General features: G+C 46.0%; 1 protein-coding gene across 1 annotated transcript; it reads right to left on the bottom strand.

Annotated features, from left to right (window-relative positions):
* Positions 1-13,545: 13,545 nt before the first annotated feature.
* LOC134484287 (Y-linked testis-specific protein 1-like) lies at positions 13,546-23,858 on the bottom strand. The gene is made up of 3 exons (XM_063280612.1): positions 23,705-23,858; positions 21,546-22,666; positions 13,546-15,409 (listed from the first exon to the last, which is right to left on the bottom strand). Exon 2 carries the CDS (start codon positions 22,587-22,589, stop codon positions 21,795-21,797), a length of 795 nt encoding a protein of 264 aa, XP_063136682.1. The 5' UTR covers positions 22,590-22,666; positions 23,705-23,858; the 3' UTR covers positions 13,546-15,409; positions 21,546-21,794.
* Positions 23,859-24,282: the final 424 nt, after the last annotated feature.

The following is a 24,282-nucleotide window of genomic DNA, read 5'->3' as shown; positions in this document are numbered from 1 at the left end:
AAGGCCACACCCACTCCAACAAAGTCACAACTACTCCAACAAGGCCACATCTCCTAATAGTATCACTCCTCATGGGTGAAGCATTCAAACACATGAGTCTATGGTGGCAAACTCCTATTCAAACCACCAAACACATTAGAAGGTAATTTGGCTTACAGGACACTGTCTGGATAATCTAACGATGGCTGTCTCATGCAAGGGTACTGAGAAGCCCTTTGGTTGCTAAATCTATGATGCTTGATGTCTCAGGTATCTTCACCTGGTGCTGAAGGCACGTGAGTTTTCTGTAGGCGTTGGTCTTCAGTATACAATGAGATATCAGAAAAGGTGGTTCATATATTAGCAAGGGAATACACCAGCCACACGAAAGATGAACTTACCAGTGACTGTGAAGGCAGGCAGACAAAAATCAAAGCCTCCTTCTTTCACATTCTTAAATCTGGGTTGCAACCATAAGATCCCACCCACTCTTATGGCAAATTTTCCTGATTCAAATAACCTGATCAGAAAATCCCTCACAAGAGTGCCAAGATGCGTGCATTTTCATTGAATTCAGAGCCACTCAAGTCAGCAAACAAGATTAGTGATCATGTCTGCCAATTCCCTCATACAATTTATTTTTCTTGTTTGCTTTATATTTTGGGCCCAAGATTAACCAAGCCGTGCCACTCCTATTGCTTAGCCTTGAAGCATTCATCTGCATTCTGTTCTCATTAGAAGTCAAGAAGCACATTGTATGTTCACCCCTCTACTGGCTGATCCCTGCCTCACCCAGGAACTATCCAGGTTGCTGTCACTACAGACTCAGAGACTAGATGGCTGATAATGAGGATTCAAGTCCAAGATCAGAGCCTTGGCAAATTTACTGAAGCCTGCTACCTGGCTTATAGATGGTGCGTTCTGCCTATATCTTCCTGGGCTGAGAAGGTCCAGCAAGCTCTCTGGGGGTTCTTTTTAAACATAGGTGCACCAATAACACAGAGGAGGAGTCCATCTTTGTGACTGAAGTCACACCCTCCAAAGTGCTGCTTCCCAATGATGTCATCTTAGGTGACATCTTCCTAGGGTTGGGATAGGAGAGACATTTAGATCACAGCAACCTCTACCGATGGAGAAGGCTCTCCTCCAGCTTGCACCGACATCATCAGGCTTCTGTGTGGAGGCAGCACAGGCAATGTAAGTCCCAAGAATGCCCCTGTTATGTCTCCTTGGCCCTAATGTCCCCTGTACCATGTCACTCACCCTGCAACAGCTGCCCTAGTGTGCACCTGAGCTCAGCTTCCCTGATGTCAGGCACCTGGGATCTACCTTTATCTCCTTTTAAACCCATTTGTTAGCTAAAGGATATAGGTCAGTAGGTAAACTGCTTGCAGTACATGCATGGAGACCTGAGCTTGGATCCCCAGAGCCAACTTACAAGTCTAAAGTGGTAGCATTCACTCTGACCCCAGATTCAGGGAGACAGAGACCTGGGGACCTCTGAAGTTCACTGGCCACCCCATAGTCAATGTTTTACTTAGGGTTATACTGCTATGAACGGACACCATAACCAAGGTGACTCTTATAAAAACAACATTTAATTGGGCTTGGCTTACAGGTTCAGAGGTTCAGTCCATTACCATCAAGGTGGGAACATGGCAGCATCCAGGCAGGCATAGTTCAGAAGGAGCTGAGAGTTCTACATCTTCATCTGAGGGCTGCTAGGAGAATACTGGATTTCAGGTAGCTAGGATGAGGGTCTTAAAGGACACACCCACAGTAACACACTAACTCCAACAAGGCCACATCCATTCCAACAGGGCCATACCCTATAAAGCTGCCACTCTCTGAGCTGAACATACATGCATACACACACACGCAGGCATACAGGCACACACTCGCCCAAACCATCACAGGTAGCAGTTCCCAGATCCCAGTGAGAAAAGCCTACCTCAAAAACCAAGACAGGCACTGGAAAGATAGATCAGCATGCAAGGGCACTTACCACCAAGCCTGAGGATCTGAGTTCAATCCCCAAGACTTACCAGGTTGAAGATGGGACTGAATCCTACAACATGTCCCTTGGTCTCTACATATGTGTTGTAGAATGTATGTGTCTTCCTGACTAAATAAAACTATATCAAAGATGAATGGCACCCAAAATTGTACTCTGAGCTCTACATGCATGCACATACAGAAACATGAGTTTATGTACACACACACACACACACACACACACACACACACACACACACACACACACACCACTTGTCTTGGAGACCAATCTCATGTAGATGTTTTTCAAGATAATACTGGTCTTAGTGCAATTCTTGTTCTATTGTCCAATAGGGCCCGGTCTGCACAAGGCTTTCCCATCTAACGAAATAGGAAATGAGAATGTTATTTTAATCAATTTCAGGATGAAAATCAATGCATTCTTCTCTTGACCTTGCACGTTCCTAGTTATCTTCAGAAGTGATAGCCAGCCATTCCTGTCACTTGGTAAATTGGAAGTGCAAATATGACATTTGGGTGGACAGGGATGAGAGACAATCTGGTACTGGTCCACACACAAACCCACAGCTGTAGGGGCCGGTCCCTGCTTCATTTGGTGTAGTAGGGACAGCATCAGAGGGAAAAGGCCTTATGCCTCTTAAATAAGAAACAAGCTTATGCAGTTTCATAGGAAATAAGCTGAAACAAGCTTGGGTTTCTGTTGATTCTTGTCTTGAGTGAGTGAAGACACAGTTTTCAGCTTTCCCTAATAGGCTCTGGGTTGTCCTGAAGGTTTTAAAAGCTGTCACATGTTTCCTTTTAAAATTCTCATCTCAATGCTCTGAATTCCCACTCTTTGAGTGTAATGCCCTTATGGTCCTTAAATCACTCGGTCCATTAGTCCTAATAGTTCCTTAATGTTTCCTTTTCAAACACACTGCTTGGGATGAGGGAGTCAGTTTGGGGTGAAACCTGAGGGACTGGACACAAGGTAAAAATCTAAGCAAGGGTATAAGTTCTTGTACCAGGAGTTGGAGAATTCCTGGGATTTATTGCCAGCCCTCTGGCCTGTACTGCTGAGATTCAGGCCACAGAGAGACCATGGGTCAAACCAAGGTAAATTGATCCTCTGGCCTGCATGCTGCACACATTGAAAACATACACGCATAGCATATATACATATATGTATACACACAAATGGGAAAACATGTTATTAAACATCCATGCATATAATGAATTTTCCTCAGAAAACACCCAGAGCACTTTCTTTAAAGAGGAGATAGCTGCAGAAACAGATGCAAGGGAAAAGAAGTTGTAATGGAAACGAGTCTGACACCCCTTCATTATATGGGGATACATGTAGACTAAGATTTTTTTCTAACCTATTTTAACAAGAGTTCTCAAATGCTTAGAGCCCCCTTCTAGCACTGACCAAAGGTAGGGGCAAAAGATGATGAGTAGGGCAAGTGGATGTGGACCTGTTTAGAAGTAGTTCTTTGGGGCAAATCCCATCTGAGCTGTCAGGACACGGGCAGTCCAATCCAGTAATGTCAGGATACCAATAGACCAGTTGAAAAAAAAATGTCACCAAACACAAGTCAGCACTGGTAGCACAATCTAGCAGAAACAGTCAGGCCTCCACCAAACTGGCACTAGTCAGCAGGAGTGACCAGAACCAGCTGGAACACCAGGAGCTCTTTCCACACCTCAATAAAGTGAAGGTCAGTGAGAATCAAGACCAAGGAGGGATTGCAGGGCAGACAATGCAAGCACCTCATCAGTGTCTACTGAGTCATACTCATAATCTCTCCCAATATCACGTGACTCGCTTTAACCAAACCCCACATGAGTCTGCGTCACAGGACAACCAAAAATTTCCACTTCAGACACCAGAGTGTGAGGAATGAGAGAGAGACTGAGACATATGGAACAAACAAGGATATCCCCTTGAATTGTAGCATGTCCCCAAATGACTGGGAAGGGAAGATACCTCTTTGCCAAGCTGCTAAATTCCATTTAAATCACAGTGGCAACCAACTGGCCGGTTTCCTAAAATTATCTCTGTTGTTACGTGATACACACGCCTTATACTTTGTGGCTGATGATGGACCTTCATTCAATAGCTGTAGCTGTCCTTTGGCTACTTTGTAGGTTCTCCTTTCTTTCACATTCAACCCCCTAACACTAGACAGGAGAGAAAAGAGGAGAGAGGGAAAGGGGTTCTATCACCATTAGACGACCTCCTGTTGATTAGGGGCATCGAGTTCCTTGCGGGGCAAGTTTGATCTTCATTGTCAGGATGTTTAGTTTCTTCTTTGGGCGTGACTATTTAACAAACTGCAACCAACAGCAGCCCACCTCTGGGGCTCTAGCATTTATATGTTCTCTGAAAAGTCTCCAGCATCCCAAATGTTACACACGTGCAAAATCTATCTGCTGCTGGCAAAGTCACGCCCCTGCCAGAGCACGAGGCAAATCATAGTCAGCCATTGTTGACAATCGGAAGCATTCCCATACCCACAGCCTGGATTAAAACAAAAACATACTCTTATAATATTTCTATGTTTTTAAATACACCAAAATTTTCACTTCAAATAGCCAGTTTCATTTGGATATTAGTATAACTGACTTTCTATCCTTTAATCCACGGAGGGCATCCTGATTAGCTTGAATCAGTCATGCTAGCTTTGTTCTGTGCATGTCACTGGTGTTGAGGTGCATCAGAAGACTCACTGAGACACACCAAAAATCTTCTGAGGAAAGATGTATTTCTGCCTGTCACAAATAGGGAGTGATCCAAGGCAGTTTCATCTCTATTCCTCTTCCTCCCATCCAGGGTTGGAGTTCTGCTGTGGAGGAGTGTGATGTGTTCTCTGGGGATGTAGCCGCCATCTTGAGACTACATTATAGCCAATCACTGAGGGCAGAAAGATGAGAAAGATGGATGAGCCAAGAGTACTGTGGGACGGCTGGGCTGGTGAACTGATGCTGTGTGTGCTTTGGTGTATCTTCCCAAGTAAATCACACCCTTGGGATTAAGGTATACTGATGGGTTTTATAATACTGTGACCAGACACATTCCCAGCAGATATATTTATTGTGTTTGCCCTTCTCAGGCCAGAATTATTGCGAGCCTCATTTGAACTCATCTTCTGTCCTATCGGAACCCCACTTTGCCAGCCCCTCCCCAGGCCCTCCTTAGCAATTAGCAAACACACACTCAAATAAGGGCCAATGTCCCAGGAGGTGGATGTGATACAACAATTAAAACACACTCACCAGGAAGGACAATGGAATATTATTTATAATATTTCTGCCCAAAGAATAGTGAAGTCAATATAATTTTAAAGTTACATTCTTTTATCTCTGTCTCTCACCGTTAAATGTTTGATAATTTTCTGCCAAATATCTGACCTTTCTCAGGACCACACAACACAGATGATATCCGTACCTGCCTACTTCACGATTACTGTGGATGTTAAGTTATACTTCATGGACTACACGTATTTCCTTTTTTTGTGGAGCATACGGTAGATAAGGTTTCTTCCAGAAACTTCACATTTTACAAATGCAAAATGCCGCCCTATTGAACAATACAAAATCCTTCATAGCTCACGTGGCTTCCTGTCTTCTGATTAGAAATTGAACCCACATCGAATTTTCCTGGAAGGAACGTGTGCCTTACAGAGAGACTGTGGTCTGACACAGGAATGGCTTTCAAAGGTCCTGAGGTGGGGTTCTTGGGCTAAGGCGCTGGCTTAGCCAGTAAAGTGTTTGCCATGAAAGTATGAGGGTCTGAGTTCAGTCCCTAGTACCCAAGTTAAAAAATAAAAGTCAGACATGGTGGCCTGGAATCCTGGTACCAGAGAGGTGGACAGATGCATCCCCGATACTCTCTAGTCCACCAGCTCGACTGGTATGTTTGGGGTGTAAGTGTGAAACTTTGTTGCAAGAAAACAAAGCAAGACAGGGTGGACCTGTCTCAGTTCCTTCTCTTTGCTCTGAGGAAATACTGTGTGAACTATCTCAGGGAGGAAAGGGTTGACTTCAGCTTGATCAGTGCCCATCAGGAAGAAAGTCAGGGCAGGAACTCAACGCAGAGACTTGAAGGCAGCAGCTGAAGCAGAGGCCGTGGAGGAACAACCGCTTACTGGCATGTTCCTCATTGCTGGGTCAACGTGCTTTCTTCTGTAACCAGGACCGCCCACCCAGAGGTGGCGCCATCCACAGTGGACCTCCACAAGCCAATCATTATTCCAAAAGTTGCCTCACAGATCTGTCCACAGGCAAATGCAATGGAGGAAAATCCTCAGCTGAGGTCCCCTGTAGTAAAATAATAATAATAATAATAATAATAATAATAATAATAATAATAATAATAATAATAAATCCCGACGCGGGGTTACTCACCTCAATGGTTTCTGTTCCCGAATGAAAGAAACACGTCCAACCTCTATATCTACAGCAGCCCATAGCTGGGCAGCTGCCTACCGTCCATGCTGTTAGAATCCACCTCCCAGCAATAACTCCAAGTTACTATTTACTAATTTCTATGCTTCATCTTGGCTCTTCTTGAATCCAAGGTGCAGCCCTCTGGGCCATGATCTATTAGCCCTTTTATACGGCAGCTCTGCCCTTCTGCATGTTATTTCCCTTCCATGGCAGCCTCTGTCTCCCCTCCTCCACACTCCCCTAAGGCATGGTGACCTCTCTGTCCTGCTTGCTCGAGGACCCAAGCCCGGGAATCCTGTCTCTGTCTCTGTCTCTGTCTCTGTCTCTGTCTCTCTCTCTCTCTCTCTCTCTTTGTCTCTCTCTCTCCCTCTTTGTCTCTCTCTCTCTTCCTCCCTCCCTCTCTCTCCCTCCCTCTCTCTCTCTGTCTCTCCCTCTCTCCCTCCCTCTCTCTCTCTCTGTCTCTCTCTCCCTCTCTCTCTCTCTCTCTTTGTCTCTCTCTCTCCCTCCCTCCCTCTCTCTCTCTCTGTCCCTGTCTCTCTCTCTCTCCCTCCCTCTCTCTCTCTGTCTCTCTGTCTCTCTGTCTCTCTGTCTCTCTGTCTCTCCCTCCCTCTCTCTCTCTCTCTCTCTCTCTCTCTCTCTCTCTCTCCTTCCCAGCTATCGGGCAGCTAGCATCTTTATTCACCAATCAGAATTAACTGCAGGCAGGTTCCCATAAGCTACATGCAGACTTTCTCCTGCAAACTAATTTGGGGAACCCAATTAGTATTAGAAAACAAGCAGCTACAGTCTCCTCTTCCCAGGTGTGTAGACTCAACCACTGAAGAAAGTTGAGCCAGTGACTGAGGAGGACAGCTAAGGTTGACCTCTGACCTCCCATGCTTATGCAACCACACACACGTATGTATTTATTTATTTAATTCCAGAGCAGGATATTGGCATGGAAGGCATGGAGAGTGGATCTGGGGACAAGTAGATAAAAGAGAAACAGGTATTTGTGATCACCACAGAGAGCTCCCTTCTTTCCTCTCAGAACAAAGGAGACGACAGCCAGAGTGTGCTCTGCCTGACTCTGTAGGGGCTTCTCAAGGGCAAACCCCAAACCTGCAGTGTTTCCCCCCAATCCTTTGTTCCATGATGCCACAGTGTGCATTAAGTTGAAAACAAAAACAAAAACAAAACAACAAAACTCACCCAAATAGGTCTAAATGTACCAAGAAAGATTAAAACCATCTTGTTTAACAAGAGACACCTGTTTATTCATGTTTGATAAACGGGTGTTTCTCCAATAGTTAGGATTTCTTAAAATTATTATTAAACAAAGTAGAGATAGAGGAGAAAGGACGAGAACGAGACAAGAAGCGGTTGCTGATTTTCTGGGGAAACGCTAGGTAGAATCAGGCAAATTTTAATTCTGGGAAAGCTCAGGTTTGACCATGCGGGCTGTGTGTTATTTCATAGTTTCTCGTGAACTCATCTGAACTTTGGTTTTGCATACGTGCACTGAGGCACTCTTCTGTCTTGCACTTGTGTGGTGTTTTGCATGCCCAGGGTGCCCTTCATTCCTCAGACAGATACACTCAGGATTCTGTCAGGTGCTAAGCACAGGTTGGTGATAGTCCCACATGGTCCTCTCTTTGGTGAGCCTGAGAGAGAACGGGTCAGGGGTCAGCTAATAATGCAGACCTTTTCATGCAAGCGGCAGCTTTATAACGTTTTATTTATTAAGAAATGATAATTTACTTTAATTAATTAGTTCATTCATTAGTTTACTAATTAATAAGTGTGTGTGAGCTTGCCACTGCACATGTGTGGACCTCAGGTCCTCAGGCCTGGCAGCAAGGGCCTTGACCTGTTGAGCATCTCACCAGCCTGGAGCAAAATGCTGACCAAAGGAGATAGTGGGCCTTGAATGAAGTGTTTTCTTTTTCTTTTCTTTTCTTTCTGAGCTGGGGATTGAACCCAGGCCTTGTGCTTGCTAGGCAAGCGCTCTACCACTGAGCCAAATAACCAACCACAGGTGTTTTCTTTTTAATATCTTTTATTATTGTTTGAGAATTTATATAGATGCATGTAAGGCATATTTGTTCAAATCCATCCCTTCATTCCCTCCCTTCCCAATCCACTTGTTGCAAAGTCTTTTTTACAGGAAGTGTCTAGAGATGTGTGGATTTTTTGAAGCCCTGGGTCAGGTCTGAGCTGATCACATGGGCCCTTCAGGGAGACCTGGTGATTAGTGGGACCATTAGCCAGTAAGTGGGTGGGAAATGCCCCATTATTTCCATTTTAAATGTCTAACTAGGCCCGGTGGGAGGCAGATACTTATCACTTCAGAAAAGCCTTCAGTCATCTTGACACCTGTCCCCAGCCCTTGCCAAACCTAGATGGCTCTTGTGTTTGGTGAGGATTGTCCTGGTGTGCTCTGGGATATCTGCATTTGCTCGAGGACTCTGGGTGTTGGTGTGACTCAGACAGCACAGGGCTCCTGGCTTCTCTGGATTTCCATGAGAGAACTCCAGTCCTTCGGCAGTCTTGTTTGACAGGGTGTCGGTACTGCTACTGGCGTTCCCATTAGGGGCTGATTACTACTCTGGCTCATTACGCTCTCACTGGAGTCTGGCCTCCATGGTTTGACCTTCAGACTCTTTGTCTTTACTTCAGGGAGGGAGCATAGGGGAGGTCTTAGCAGAAAAGATGCTGAGCTTCTGAGTCGAGGGAGAGTGTGAACTTGGGACAACTGCAGCTTTGTCTGATGTTTGATGTCTGGATTTGCCCTCCCTGAGATTTTACCCTCCCCTCATCCCTGCTACTTCCTTTCTTTGCCCTCCCTTCCTGTCCTCCATCCTTCCCCACTTCTTTTCCATGGTGAAGACCATTGCTTCATAACATCTTATTATTAGACACAAGAGAGGCAAAGACATTGGACCTTGTAGTCACATGACTTCACACAGGAGACAAAGATACTCAACATTCCAAGGCTGAAGAGGTTGGTCCCTGCTTCCCTCGGGTGCACCCCTCCCTTTCTCGGATAGTTTGAATGTGAAATGCTCCTCAGAGACTGTAAAAGCAGAAACACAGCTCTCACCTTAAGGGACTAAGGATGATTTATTTTGGAGCCATGTAGAATGATCTTGGTCCAGGAACACAAATTTAGGTCACCCCTTATCCCAGTGTGGACGCAGTATCATGAGATTTCATAGTTTTACAGGACAAAGAAAGTTATAATGCAAGGCAAATGCAAAACACGTTGGTGGGCACACACGCAAGGCAGTTAAAGCAAATTGAGGGGATCTTTTCTATGTCCCCATGATGCTATCGGATGACATTCTTAGATTTTGGATTGGTGGTTTCTAGGAGTTCATTAAGTTAATAGATCCCAAAAAGGATTTTTTTAATCTATGACATAGATTAGTTTTGACAAAGAGGTAGGCAAAGAATTCTGGGGGCTAAAACTATCAGGTAACTAGTCTCTGGATCAACGACATCCCAACATCTCCTCACCACTGCAGCTCTAACCAGCCAGTCAGCTTTCGCAGACAGCGTCTTCCTAGAAATTCTCATTTAAAGGGCACACATGTTTAAACAGTCCGACCTCAGGTGCTGGCACCATTGTGTGAAGGGATTGAGGAACATCTTTGACACGGGGACAAGCTGGCAACCGTAGAGCCACAGAGGCCTGCCTGTCCCTGACTCCAGCCTGCTTCTCTATATGGTGGGAGCTCGGTGTACAGTGGCAGCCTCCTTTTTCTTCTGTCAGATACTTTTTTACGACAGTAAGGGAACTGATTAGCGCAATTAATAGCAGTTCAACTAACTAGAAGCAGTCTTGGGAGCCAAGGGTACCGTTCTGGCTATGCGCTGGGTGAGGAGTTGGCGAAGATGCTGTTGTCTCCTTCCAGAATGATGAGTTGACATCTTTACATGCAAATGTCTGTGTGTGTCATTGATTGGCCAGCAGGGCCTTACCCATTGTAGCCGAGTGAGCTGATCCCATATGGACTGGAGTTGGCTCCCGCTCCATCGCTGTGGTCTTCTGAGACCATGAGAAGAATGGGAAGCAGAGGAGGTCACTATGTGACAAAAGAGGCAGGGATGGACGATATGTCCACAAGCAAAGGGTGGTGGTATCCTGCAGAAACAAGGGGAGTGACAAGGAGCTCTCTCTCTCTCTCTCTCTCTCTCTCTCTCTCTCTCTCTCTCAGTGTGTGTGTGTGTGTGTGTGTGTGTGTGTTTTTGCGCGCGCCCTATTGACACTAAAGGCTCTAGACACTCACCTTCCAGAATGCTGAGAGAAGGAGCATCTGTTGTGATATCCCCCATGTATGGGCATGTGTTGTAGCCACTTTAGGGCATCACACTGAATCCCTTGCTGTTCTCAACTTGGCCCAAGCCCAGTGGGGATGAAATGGGCACACAGATGGGGAGATGCTTGCCCTGAGATAACCCCTGTAGATCCTGTTATAGCTCTCAGCTCTCTGGGTTGAGTGGTTGTATATCCCAGGGCCCATTTGTAGTCAGGACCCTGTTCCTAAGCAAGTGCTATTCTTGATAGGATGAGCAGCCAACTCTTAGTGGGATGTCCGCTGCTGGAGCCACTGCTGGAGCTTCTCCTGGGACAGTGGCACTGCATGTGTGGGACTATTCCTCTCTTGGTGCTAGACACCAGGTAAATCCGCTCAGCCCCAGGACTGCTCAGTGTGGGTCTCCTTCCTCCCCTTCTGTTTATCACCATCTGAGAATTCAGGATGGGTCTCTATGTGCAGAGCTCTGAGGACTGTTCTCTGCCAGGCAAGCCTCTCTTCTCTCCACTTCCCCAAGCTTCATGTCTCATTCATGTCAGCATAGAGGAGACACGGCTGATGGTGTAGGAAGTCCTTCTTAACTCCCCTGGGAGGTTGTCCGAGATGCTTAGAGGGGCAGAACCTGTGGATTTCTGCCTGCAAAGGCAGGTCCACTCTGTGGAGAAGGGAAGGGGTGACAGCCTGAGGGGTAGAACTGAGCCCAGCCTGCTGCGCGCTCCATTGTGTTTCCTGTGCATCCTCATTGCACCGTGTTGTTAGCTCAACTCAGTTTTCGTTAGCATCACTCTGGGCCCCTTTACTTGTGGTTTGAAATTTTGAGCTAATGCTAAAGTAACCTCTGGAAAGGGGTGGAGCTGCGAGATGTAGTTTCTTCTTGTAGAGGGCCGCAATAACATTCGCCACCACAAGATGGCACTGGCTTCCACTGTGCCCCACGTGGAAGGCCGAGATAGTTTTGCCATTACAAGATGGCGCTGGCTCCACCGCGCCACCCGACTTCCTTTAAGGAAGTTAACTGTGTGCCCATGTGCAAGAGTGCCTTCCTGCCAGGTCTGTGCCCATTCCAGGGCGTGCCTAATGAGATCATGGGTAAGCAACCAATCAGGTGTGGATGGACCGCGCTAGGGTGTATATAAGCCGCGCCATGCTGGCGTCCCAGGTGCCCTCTCTATTATTAATAAAGAATGAGCATTTTGGCTCCAGAAGGATTCGTGTGTTCCCGCGTATTCTTGCTGGCGAGAAGTCGCGCGGGACATCTTCTGTTCAACTAAATCACAACTTTGTAAGCAGCGGGCGAGGTTGTTGCAAGTTAACTATTTTCCTCTCTGGGTTTCTTGTATCATCTTCTTTGAGGCCAGGGAGTTGGGCAGGGATCCTGGCTGTTTCACACTGCACACCTTAGGTCTTAGGATGTGCTGCTGTGGAAACAACAGCCATTCTTTACAGCACTCCCTCCCTTAGCACGGGACCTTGGGAGACGTTTGGTATCCAAAGGACAGCACTCAGCAAGAACGTTCTTTGCTCTGGCTTTAGTTGCATTGATTGAATGAATGTCGTTTCGGGACCTCTGGTTTATTTACTCATGAGTTGTGTTGGGAATCCATTGGAATTGAAACATTCCCTTCTGGAGGGAAGAAGGAAGCTCAGAAGATTCAGGAAGCTTAAGAAACCTTTAAGGCTTAGGAATCTCGAAGGTTATGACGATCAGGTCCTGTTCCAAAGAGCAATCAGATGAGAACAATTGCCCCTGGGATCGGGGACAGCCATGATGAAGGGGGCTTCTTGGGTGGAGCTGCCTGGTAGTTGGGCTGATATCTACAGGATGTAGCTATTTTGAGTGTCATCCATGCTGGAGTGGGTTGTCCACTGATAGAGTTGTCTGAGCCACCCGTCTGCTCCTGAATAGCCATGATAAGGTACATCTGGCTGGAATTTTTTGTAGTTAGAGGCCTACATGAGTTTTACACACATTGTTCAGGTCTACCTAGGAAAGGTCACATAACATAAGCTGCTAGACATTCATGTAGGTTAAAAAGTGCAGAATTCACCCTATGTTAACTTAACCAGAACTAGGTAGCTAAGGGAGCAAAGCTAATGCAGGGTATTGGGCACAGGTTCTAGAGGACCCAGGGGAGGAAGGATGTTCCTCATCCTCAACCCTCATCCCTGCACCTCTGTGCTGGTCCAGATACCACCAGGCAGGACGCCATCCTACAATCCACATCTACGCTGGTTTACCTCCCAGATCCAAAACTTCAGGAACCTACAGCACTACAATGACCTCACGGGCTGCAGGGAGGACACAGCCAGTACAGAAGTTGCTTAAAGTTAAAGGAGAACTATCACTCGTGTAGGGAGAGGACCTTTTCACTCTCCAGGAGCCTTGCGTGAGAGCTCGGGCCTCCTGGGATCCACAGTTCTTACTTCAGAGCTCAGCAAAGCTCGGGTCAAATGTAGTCATTGGTCGGAGCTGCCTTCCTTGATAACTGAGGTGCCGTTCTTTTATTTTCTGCCACAACGATATTAACACTTAATTACGGTGGCATGTTTTTTATCTTGTGATACACAGTGCTGACCCACGAAGGCACAGGGAAACATTAACATCTGTTTCTACCTCTCTGCGGGAATAGGATGCTTGTTTCTTGCGGGGAAGTTGTGAGTTCCCCTGTGATACAGCTTATGTTCTGAAAGGGAAGGAGGGGGCTCCAATCTGCTCTGTAGTAGTTGCATTCAGATACAATGCTGTCTATTTATCTTATCTGTCTGTCTGCCTGGCTGTCTATCTTATCTAATCTATCATTTGTCTATCATCTATCATCTATTTATCCATCCATCCATCTAATTACTATCTATCTATCTATCTGTCTATTATTTATCATTTGTCTATCTGTCTATCTATAATTTGCCTATTTACTATCTATCTACCATTTGTTTGTCTGATATCTATCATCTATTTATCTAAGGTGTGTACATGGGTGTGTGTAGATGCATATGTGTGCAGATGTGTGTACATGTCTCCACACTCAGGTAGAGTCAGAGAACAACCACAGGCCTCATCCTCAGGCATGGTCTGTGTTTTCGAGACGGGGTCTCTAATTGGCCAGGGGCTTACCCATCATGCCACCTGTGGTGGTCAGCAGATCCTGCAGATCCTGTCCTTGTTTCCCCAACTGGCATTAAAAGCTTTCTCCACTCACATTTTGATGTGGGTTCTGGGAATCAAACCCAGGTCTTCATGCTTATGAGGTGTCCTGGTTAGCTTTCACTGACATCTTGACATAACTAAGAAGAGACTTGACATAGGGTCTCCTGGGAAGAGAGAACCTCAACTGAAGTGCTCCTTCCATCGGATTGGCTTGTGGCCTAATGGGTGAGAGACTGTCTCGATTGACAGGTGATGACGCTGGGCCCACCCACTGTGGGTGTCATCATTCCTAGGCCAGGGTGTAAGGGCTTCATGAGAACGTGAACTAAGCATGGACTAGTGAGTAAGGCCGTGAGCAGTATTCCTTTGTAATTCTCTCCTCGAGTTCCTGTCTGACTGCCCACAAAAGGTGGTGAGCCAAGGTGCAAGCCAAAGAAATGCTTTCCTTCTACAAGTTGTTTTTGGGTAGAATGTTTGATCACAGCTGTAGAGAGGAAGCCTAATATGTGAGGCAGACACTTTATTGACCTAGTGACCTGCTTATTTGCAGTCATGCATTTTAAAAGAAAAAGCTATAGAAATGGGCACCAAATGGCTGACTCTTTCTAGGGTGAACACAGAAATCAGATACCACAAAATTAGGATTTATATATATATATATATATGCATATATATATATATGCATATATATATGTGCATATATATATATGTATGTATGTATGTATGTGTGTTTTATATATATATATGTGTGTGTATGTATTGTATATATATAGTATATTATATATATACAGTATAAAGTTATCACATGTGTGAAACTAAGTGCACACATGCTAATATGTATATGTGTATTTATAAAATTATCAGTGTGTTCCATGTATGTATGTTTATGTGTGCATGCATGCATGTGTGCTCATGTTCTTGGTATGCATATGCATGCAGAGATATGTGTCATGCATGTCTGTGTGCATGTAAGTGTATGTCTGTTTTGATTCCACCTTGTCTTGTCCTCCACCTCCACGCCGTAACTGGGCTGCTTCTCAGTGTCACTTTAGATGGAGCTGGGTGTCTTCTCCTTCCGGTAGGAAATGATGGAAGGAAAGTGGGTAGGATCATAGACTGGAGACCCCAGCACAGTTCATACACACATGGTGAGAGTGGCTCTGTACTCAGTTAGAAGCAGGTACTCAGGTCTCTGACTCTTGTCTATGACCCAGAGAAGGACACCTTTCCTCTCTTCTCTCCTGCCCTGGTTTCCATCACGTGTCCTCCTGCTGCTCCTCAGAGTTGCTGGTAGGATTCTCCCTGCCTGTTGCCATAAGAGACAGACCTGCATCCTGAGAAGCCCAAGTGGGGACAGCGGGTATCTGCTGCTCCCGAAATCCAGGTTAACTCCAGCACTCCTGCTGATCATGTAACAGAGCTGTGCAGTAGTCGTGGGGGTATAATTGATCTTTCCCACTTGCCTTGTAAACCTTGGCCATTATCTTTCTGGTCCAGGCTTGAGAAATGGCCATACAGCGAGTTTTGCTTCTACCTTACCCTGGGAGAGAGCAAAAAAAAAAATTTTAGTAGATATTATTAAAAGGCTTTTAATCCATGAACACATAACCAGCTGAAATGGGCTGAAAGTGCCTGTGACTGAACGGAGGATGTGTGAGGCATCTTTATCTAATAACTACCATTTCCCATAATAAAGATTTATTTTAAATCAAAGCCGATGAGTCAAGTTCTTTTTTTAAATCTGCTTCTGCCAATAGCCCTACACACCCGTAACACATTTTACTGCCGTCTCTTCTACTGAGAGCGGAGGCAAAGGCTTTCTATTCTCCCCAATGTCCCCACAGACTCAGTACTGATTCCTTTGGGCCCTCCGTGGAAGGTGCTTTTAAGCCTAAACCCGCAGGCACCGTTTTGTGAGTGTGGGGGGTTGTGTGGAGTTCAATGTCCCCATTTGTGTGTCCAGCTTGAGCTCAGTTCTCACATCACGTTCTCTTATCCGCGTGCTCACTCACCCCGAATCATTTCAGACAATGTTATACCCACTTTCTTTTCCCAGGCGGGGCTTCTCTTCTCTTCTTGTCTCTTGGGCTTCACGGAAAGCCCCCCCCCCCAATTCCCCTGAAATGGTTGACAATGTAAAGCACATCGTTGGGTGACCAGCAGGGGTTTTCAGAGCTAACAGGCACAGCAGAAGAAATATTGGTAAGATTTATTAAGTCATGAAGTAGTCCCGGGACTAATAATATATGAAAATAAAAGAAAGAAACCCAGCTTAAATAACAATGCACACGCGCACACACAGACATACAGTCCTTCTACACAAGCATGCACTCGCACTCAGGAGTTTACATTTCACAGACAGGTGTCATCTTCTTCTGTGTTCTGACTGTGTTCACAGCTGGCTGAACTTTACCACAGTAAAGTCCGCCACCTATTTGATTATTAACCCTGCCTTTCCTCCTGGGCATCCAGCTCAGTGATATTGCCTGGCATCCGTGGACTGAGTGCCAATGGAATGGTCTGTGTATATGACTGGATTACTGGCAGCCTCCTCTCCAGCCCCTCGTATCCTTTCTCCCCTCCTTTCTTGGCTAGCTCTTTGGGTTCTTTGGCTCAAAGTAGGGCAGACCTATGGGGAAGGGGAAACCTGGGTCCCAGGAGACAATGTGGAGTCATGTTAAGAAGGTAAATGCAGCCAGAGAGGAGGTCTGGGCCCTGGGTTGGCAGCTGATATCTCAAAGGCTCTTGTCTGAGTCATTTATTGACTTGCCCTTCAGAGATAACTATACTCGGAGAAGCAATCCTCTCTATACGCCACCACCTGGAAAGGACCTTTCTTTATTGAATTTCCACATTTCATTTTTCATTTTTGTAATGTATGCATCACGTGTACTCACGGTCCTGTGCACATGTTTGTGGAGGCTGAAACACTGGTGTCAGTCTCGGGAACACCACCCACATCATCTGAAACGAGGTCTCCCATTGTCTTGGATCTCAACAGTTAGGCTAGATAGGCTGGTCCCCCAAGCCCCAGGATCCACCTGTCTCTACACATCAGCACCAGATTAATAATATAGAGTGTGCACACACACTCCCAGTATTTCCTTCAAACTAAGAACTCGGACTTATGGACTACAGAGTTAAAATAATCAAGGGGCTGGAGAGATAGCTCAGCGGTTAAGAGCACTGACTGCTCTTCCTAGACGTCCTGAGTTCAAATCCCAGAATCCACATTGAGGCTCACAACCATCTGTAAAGGGATCTGATGCCCTCTTTTGGTGTGTCTGAAGATGGCTACAGTGTACTCATAAATAAATTAAATAAATAAATAAATAAATAAATAAATAAATAAATAAATAAATTGAATGCAGTGTTTTGGTGGCTTTCATAGGGCTGCCTCCTCTTTCTTCTTCTTTTCCTTTTCCTCCTTGTCTTCTAATGTGTAGGGGTGTTTTATTTGCATGCATGTATATGTACCTTGGGCATGCCTGGAGCTCAGGGAAGCCAGCAGAAGGTCTTCCCTGAAACTGGAGTTACAGATGTGTGGGGGCTGCCATGTGGGTGCAAGACATCAAACCTGAGTCCCCTGTAAGAGCAGCCAGTGCTTTTGGCTGCTGAGCCATCTCTCCAGCCCACAGTGGGGTCTCATCCTTAACGGCAGAAGGGATCGTGTTCTCTCTTTCTGATCTGGTAGGAGGTGGATGCCAGAGTGATCATGAGAACTCCTGAATAAGAAAGGAAGGATGGGGTAGAAGGCTCATTTCCTACATCCTGCAAGGAAAAGGCGTCTAGGTTTATAGTTACTGGAGAAACAGGGACAGCCTCATGCATACATAAGTCACCTATTAGAGTAAAGTTCGACTGGATTGTCCTCTTCTCTGCTTAAAAACACTAAAGTAAAAGGGTCATAAAGTAGAATTATGTCCCCCCACCCCTTTAACAGAAAGAACTTAGACGTGCAAATGTTTTGACAATTAACGGGTAGGTAATGAGAGAAATGTGATGCCTGTTTTGACTGAAGGTTGACACGGCTTCTGTAAGCATTTGAGTTGGGAACTGCAGTGGATGTTTGGGTTTGTTACTTCTGTCCTCTGTCTGGTGGCTTGCACTGCTTGAGTGCCATCAGCCTTATGAAGATCAGCGTGTGCTGTGGTTAAGGTGGGATAACAGGAACTTAAAAATTTGTTAATGACTAGAAATTGGAGAAAGAGGGAAGGTGGCCACTATCTGTTTCAAGAGATCTGGAATTTTCCTTGAGTTCTTTTCCAGCAAGATGCTGAGTTTTGTGCAGCAGGCTCACTGCTTCACTGTAGGCAATACTGTAGCCCTCTCTGTCAGTTAGAAAACAATAAACGAAACAAAACACCTCGTGAGCAGCAGACAAGCTCCAAGACTGGGTCTTTTTATACATCTCAGAACCCACCTGCCTAGGGAATGGTTCCGCCCACAATAGGCTTGACCCTCCTAATTAGTGAACAATCAAAGCAGTTCCTCACAGACATGTCCACAGACTCACAAACCTCTGGTCAGTGCTGCTGAGGCAGGGGCATTATTGAGATACTTGTGTTTCTTTCGTCTTGTGGCTGTCTTCTTTCTTTCTTGACTTAGAACCTTCTGTTTGGTTACTGGGTGGGGGAAGGGAGCCCACACAGGAAATGTACTACAGAGTCCAGCTTCACCTCTGCCTCTGGTCCTCTTGTTGGCCCTGTGGGAAGCGTTAAGTTCCTCCTCTCTTTCTGTTCCCACTGCTAAACGTTATACCCGCTGGGTCATTAGCACTCATTCTTGTCCGTGGAATAAGGACAGAAGTGACTGTGTCATCTCCTCGGTAATGCCGACTGTCCTTCCTTCTCTTGAGCCTGCCCAGATCACTATGGCTTACAGTGATAGAAGAGCTAGAAGCTGCAAGCACAGGCTCCTGGGAATCTGTCAGGCCTCAGTCCTCCCTGCTCTCCCATGGAGTCTGTTCCAGTTTCCTTTCTGTGGCTCTGATAAAACGCTTGGATGGAAAGTAGTGTAGGGGAGAAAAATGTTTTGACTTCAACTTTCAGGTCATGGAGGGGAGTCAGAGTAGGAACCACAACAAGGTCTTGAGGCTGATGCCACCAAGCGACTCTGCTTGTTGGCTTGCTCCAGCTCAACTAGCTTTCTTATACATCTCAGAACGACCTGCCTAGGGAATGGTGCTGCCCACGGTGGGCTTGGCCCTCCTAAGTCAGTCAACAATCAAGGCAGTTCCTCATAGGCCTGCCCACAGACCAACACAATAATACAATAAGACATTTGCTAAGCCCCCCCCTCACGTGTGTGTCTGTCTGTCTGTCTTTCTCTCTCTTCAAGTTATGCTGAGTTGATCAGAGGTTATAGTTAACTAGTTCATGCTGGCTGCAGCATGCATCTTGCTTTCTTGATTCTGTAGACTCATAAACGGTGCAGAGATGTGCCCCACGGGGAATCATTCACGAGTCTCACCAGGAACTGATTTAGATGAGATTTTTGATTCACGAGTGAGTCTGCACTCTGAAGTACTTGGCTATGAAAATGACAAGCGTTTTGGATGCCAGAGGGTAGACATGGATTGAGTTGTGTTCTCTTTAAAAAGATACGCTGACATCTGTGATGTCAATGACATGGTGGGTTCCATGGGGAGGAAGAGGAGACAAATTACTCTTTAGAAAGAACTTTATGAGGAAAAGGTCAGCACCACAGACAGCCATCACAGCCATGATCAGGCCCTGAAGCAGCAGTGAAAAACCTCTGGCCCTGATGGGGAACTTCCTTAGGAGAGATGGTCACCAAAGGGAGCTGTTTTGTCCTCACTCTTTCACAAGTAGGAGTTGTGGCCTTGTAAGAGTAGGTGTGGCCTTGTTGAGGGAAGCACTATGGGGATGATATGCTTCTTCTCCAACACCATGTCTGCCATGATTCCTGCCTTGATGAAAATAGACTGAACTTCTGAACCTGAAAGCCTGCACCAATTAAATGTTGTCCCTTGGGGTTGGAGATTTAGCTCAGTGGTAGAGCGCTGGCCTAGGAAACGCAAGGCCCTGAGTTCATTCCCCAGCTCCGAAAAAAAAGGATCCCAAAAAAAAATGTTGTCCCTTATAAGTTGCCTTGGTCATGGTGTCTTTTCACAGCAATGAAACCGTCAGACAACCAGCCAGTATAAAAACCACCAAATAGCAGAATTAATGAACGATAGAATTTCCAAGTGCTGCAGTGAGAAACTTATTCTTGAGAGAAGAAACAGCAATGAATGTGTCCAAGATAAGGTTGTCTCCAAAGTAACCCTTGGAGTGTAGATGTGGCTCAAGGACACCCCATGGACTGCACAGGGGCTTCTCAGGAGGAGAGAGCTACATGGTCAGGAACCGCAAAGCATTTTAAAGTCACGGCAAATGGCATAGGGAAGAACTCAGCACCTCTGCATTGGAGGCACCATCAAGAGTTTTCTGAGGATAACCTCACATGTGAGTAAAAGATGGGAACTTCCAGGGGCTAGATAACATAACAGGGCCCACAGGTGTGTAGGAAGCCATCCAGGTGAAGGAGAGCCAGGCAAGACAAGCCAGTGCAGGAGCACTTTGTGGTCATCTAGGGGCATTGAGCAGAGACCTCAAAAAATATTACAGGATGCAACAGAGAAAAAACAGTGCTCAGGGAAGGTAAACACTCGATCCACGTATCACCTGACCGAAGCTCACAGCCTCCTCATCTTCCCTTTTAAATTACTTTTACTGATAATACAAAATAATGGGCTTTATGATACTTTCAGGAATCGATAGATATAAACTTAATTTGGCATTCACTACTCTTGAGTTATCCTCGTCAAAATGTCCTCCGGGGCAGCCTCCACCTCACATCCACCTTCTGTAGTGATGGTTGGCTGTTCTTTAAGGAAACAAAGAGACAAATATGGATGCAGCCGAAGTTCAACTCATTCTATACCCTTTCTTTTCTTCCTGGTCTCCTGCTTCACTTTTTGAGAACTCCATCTTGGAATTCCTGCGTCCCTCAGTGTGCTCTACTCCCTCATGTGTTCTTTAGTCTTTCTTCCACATCCCCATCAATTTATTCTTTCTTCCCCTCATCCTGGTCTCTTCTCTGCATGTGAAGGTGGGATTTATTTAAAAAGATGATTTTAGGGGCCTGGAGAGATGACCAATAGATAAAGAGCTCGTCTGCTTTGAAAGAGGACCTGGATTTGTTCTTTGAGCTCATGTCCAATGGCTCCCACCCACCTTTAATTCCAGCTCCAGGGGACCTAACTATTCTTTTCTCTGTGGTCTCCTGTGTTCATGCCCTGCCCCCACCCACATAATTAAAAATAATACATCTACAGATGAGAAACAGGTTTCATTTGGTTTCCTTAGTCAAACAATCCCCGACCTTCTCTGATTCTGAGTCTGCTTGGATCAGTTTATTGGGTTTCCCCTTGAGTTCCAAGACCACCTCCCTGTTCCCTGCGACTCTTTCCCCAACAGTCTGTTTCTCCCTCAAACATCACCTCAGAGAGTCTATCTATGTCTGGCCCCTCTCCACGGCTTCCTAAACATCTATCTTTTTTCCCCCGTGCCATCCCTGCTCCTCTAAGCCTCATCTCCAGTTCTTTTCTCTCCCTAAAGACCAGATCAGCTCAGTCCTGTTTGTTTTAGTCTATGTGACATCAGACTTACTGTTCACAGCCTTGACCTTTCCGGCTTCCTCTCGATGTTCCATCCACCACAGCCCGTCTCCTATACCAAAGTGTTCAAACACAACACGTCACATCGCACATTTTAATTTTTAGAGCAAAAACAAATTCGACTGGAAAAGTTACTGGGGTTGTCAAAGACCCTTGTGTATCTGAAACACAGAAAAACAAACATTTTCCCCCAATCCTATAAATTCCCCATCTATGTCCCCCTCACTTTGTGAATTTCACCTTAACGGATCTTTTCCACCAGATTATAGACATAAATGTGGACGTTGCCATCACACTTGATGTAGTACAAGGAAGGCTTGGGTAGAATTTGGTAAATGACTTTGGCAATCTTTTTGGACATGTCGCTTCTGGTGAACTGCACACATTGACCTGTTAAGATGTTGCTGTCAATGTCTGACTTCACCTCTGCTGGAGGAGTCTCTGGAATGATACGGAGGTTACCTTCTGTGTAATCATCCAGGAGCTGGTAGATGTATAGGACTGGATCTTTCTCGTAGGTGATGTAAAACCAGTTCTTCATGATCGGCACCTGGGCTAGGACCACCCCCCTCCAGTTGTCCTTAGAGCCATGTTTGCCCTCAAATTTATGCTCCACAGCTCGGCCAACCATGGCACTCGCGAGATGGGCGTCTTTCACTTGAGGAAACACTACATTGTGAGGCAAGACCTTAAGCTTTAAAATCCTCTCATCGCTGTGAAGTGCCAGTCCGTAGACACATTCAATTCCATCATACTTGACCAGATAGAGGGAGGGATTTGTTGGCAGATGATCTAGAACGATGGCCTTCCATTGGGTGACGGGCTCTTCACCTTCCTTCCATCCGTGAGAAATTCTGCAGCCCACAATGTTCCCCAGGGCCTGGAGAGAAGGCCTCCTCCTCCTCCGCTTCTGGAAGGATGGTGTGCTCATCCTCCTCAGAGACATCATCTTCTTCTTGGCTGTAGACCTAGTGTGGTAGGCCACGGCACTCCTGGTCCACTGTCTTGTGGCTATCGTTCTGTGTTCAGGCTTCATACTTGCCCGTGGCCTGGGTTTGAAGAGCTCACCTGCTTACACCAGACACAATGCTGTTCCCTCTGTCATACGAGTGCCTGCAAGAACAATGGCGGTGGGGGGGGAGGGCTCTGGACCAAGGCTCTTGTCTAAGAGAACTTTGGAGCAGGTGAGGAAGGGGATGGTAAACAGGTTTGAGCATCTGAATCTAAATCTGTCGTAATCAGAAGTTCATAGGAGGGCTGAACAATGGTGGAGCACACCTTTAATTCCAGCATCCAAGAGGCAGAGGGAGGCCGACCTCTATGATATCAAGGCCAGCCTGGTCTACAGAGTTAGTTTGGCTACCCACAGAAAAACCCTGTCTCAAAAATCAAAATCTAAAGTTCAAAGGGAAATGAACAAATGGTTCTCTACAGCTCAGAATAACATATTCAGACACATTTCTTCAGCCCGAGGCACTTTGTCTCTGCTGAGGAACCTCTCCTTGAATGTCTAGGTCAGTGTGGGATTAAGTATCCCTGTCCCTACTTTAAGCAAGCAGAACAGAGAAAGGATAGCAAGGAGCCAGGAGGGTGGCCACACCCCTCTTCTACCCTCTAACTATGAACTATGTGGCAACATCCACAAGTGTCTGCCCAGAGACACAGCACACCAGTCCACTGGCTTTCTGTACTGTGCATCCTGACCCAGCCCCAGGTTTGTTCCGCGACGCTGTTGCATCTTCGACCACAACAAGAGTCTTTTGTGTAGGCAACAACAGCCATTTAGAAATAATATCTCCTGGGGTTGGGATTTAACTCAGTGGTAGAGCAGTTGCCTAGCAAGCACAAGGCCCTGGGTCCGGTCCTCAGCTCCGAGAGAAAAAACAAAAACAACAACAACAACAACAACATCAAAAATAAATATTATCTCCTAAAATGCACAGGCACAGAGAGGAGCTTTGGCATTTTAGTAGGATTATGAATTAGATATTGTTAGCAAAGGATAATAAACTCTTAGACTGACTAGCCTAGACCATCCGCCAAGCTCTCAAATGTGGAAGACATCAGAACATACGGTTACTCGCTGTACGAGGGAAAACTTTTAGCTTTCTGGGCTACAAGGGTCCCCGTTATCTTCATAAACGTATTTACCGAGAGAAAATGTCCTCGTCATGCAGATTCTGTCTTCGGAAACCGGTCATGCACCAAAAGGCTGTTGAACAATTGTGGGGTTCAGGAGCTGAACTGGCTTTCACACCCCGCTGGGAAGATAGTGAACCCACCTTCAGGGGAGTCTAGCGCCCCCAAATGGAAGAGAAGCGCAACCTCCGCCCAGTGCTCTGTGACATCATCCAGGCTCTGCTTACGTCATAGAAGCCCTCTCAGGCCAGTTCCTTCCCTAGTTACGCTTACTTAGAAACTTCCAGCATCTAGGTTTTAGCTTCTCCTGTAGCCTCCTGGAGACCCAAAATAAAGTCCCCACCCAGATATTCTGATGACTTGAGTCACAGTCTGCCCAAGTAGCTCTTTTCATGCATTTATTTTTCTGAAAAAGTCTTTGGTTTCCGAGTCACCAACATCCTTGTTGGTTATTTTCCCAGCTCCTATCTTTCCTTTGGTTATCTTTAAGTCATTCTCCGTATCAGAAATATTGGCAGCCTCTCTCTCCGAGGCAGACCACTGGATAGCACACCAAAATTAGCTTTATCAAAACCCACAATTAGAGGACG

The sequence above is a fragment of the Rattus norvegicus genome, chromosome Y (assembly GCF_036323735.1).
Source record: "Rattus norvegicus strain BN/NHsdMcwi chromosome Y, GRCr8, whole genome shotgun sequence".
Taxonomy (NCBI): Eukaryota; Metazoa; Chordata; class Mammalia; order Rodentia; family Muridae; genus Rattus; species Rattus norvegicus.
Note: the sequence above shows the minus strand (reverse complement) of the source record. Positions and strands in the feature narration are given on the sequence as shown.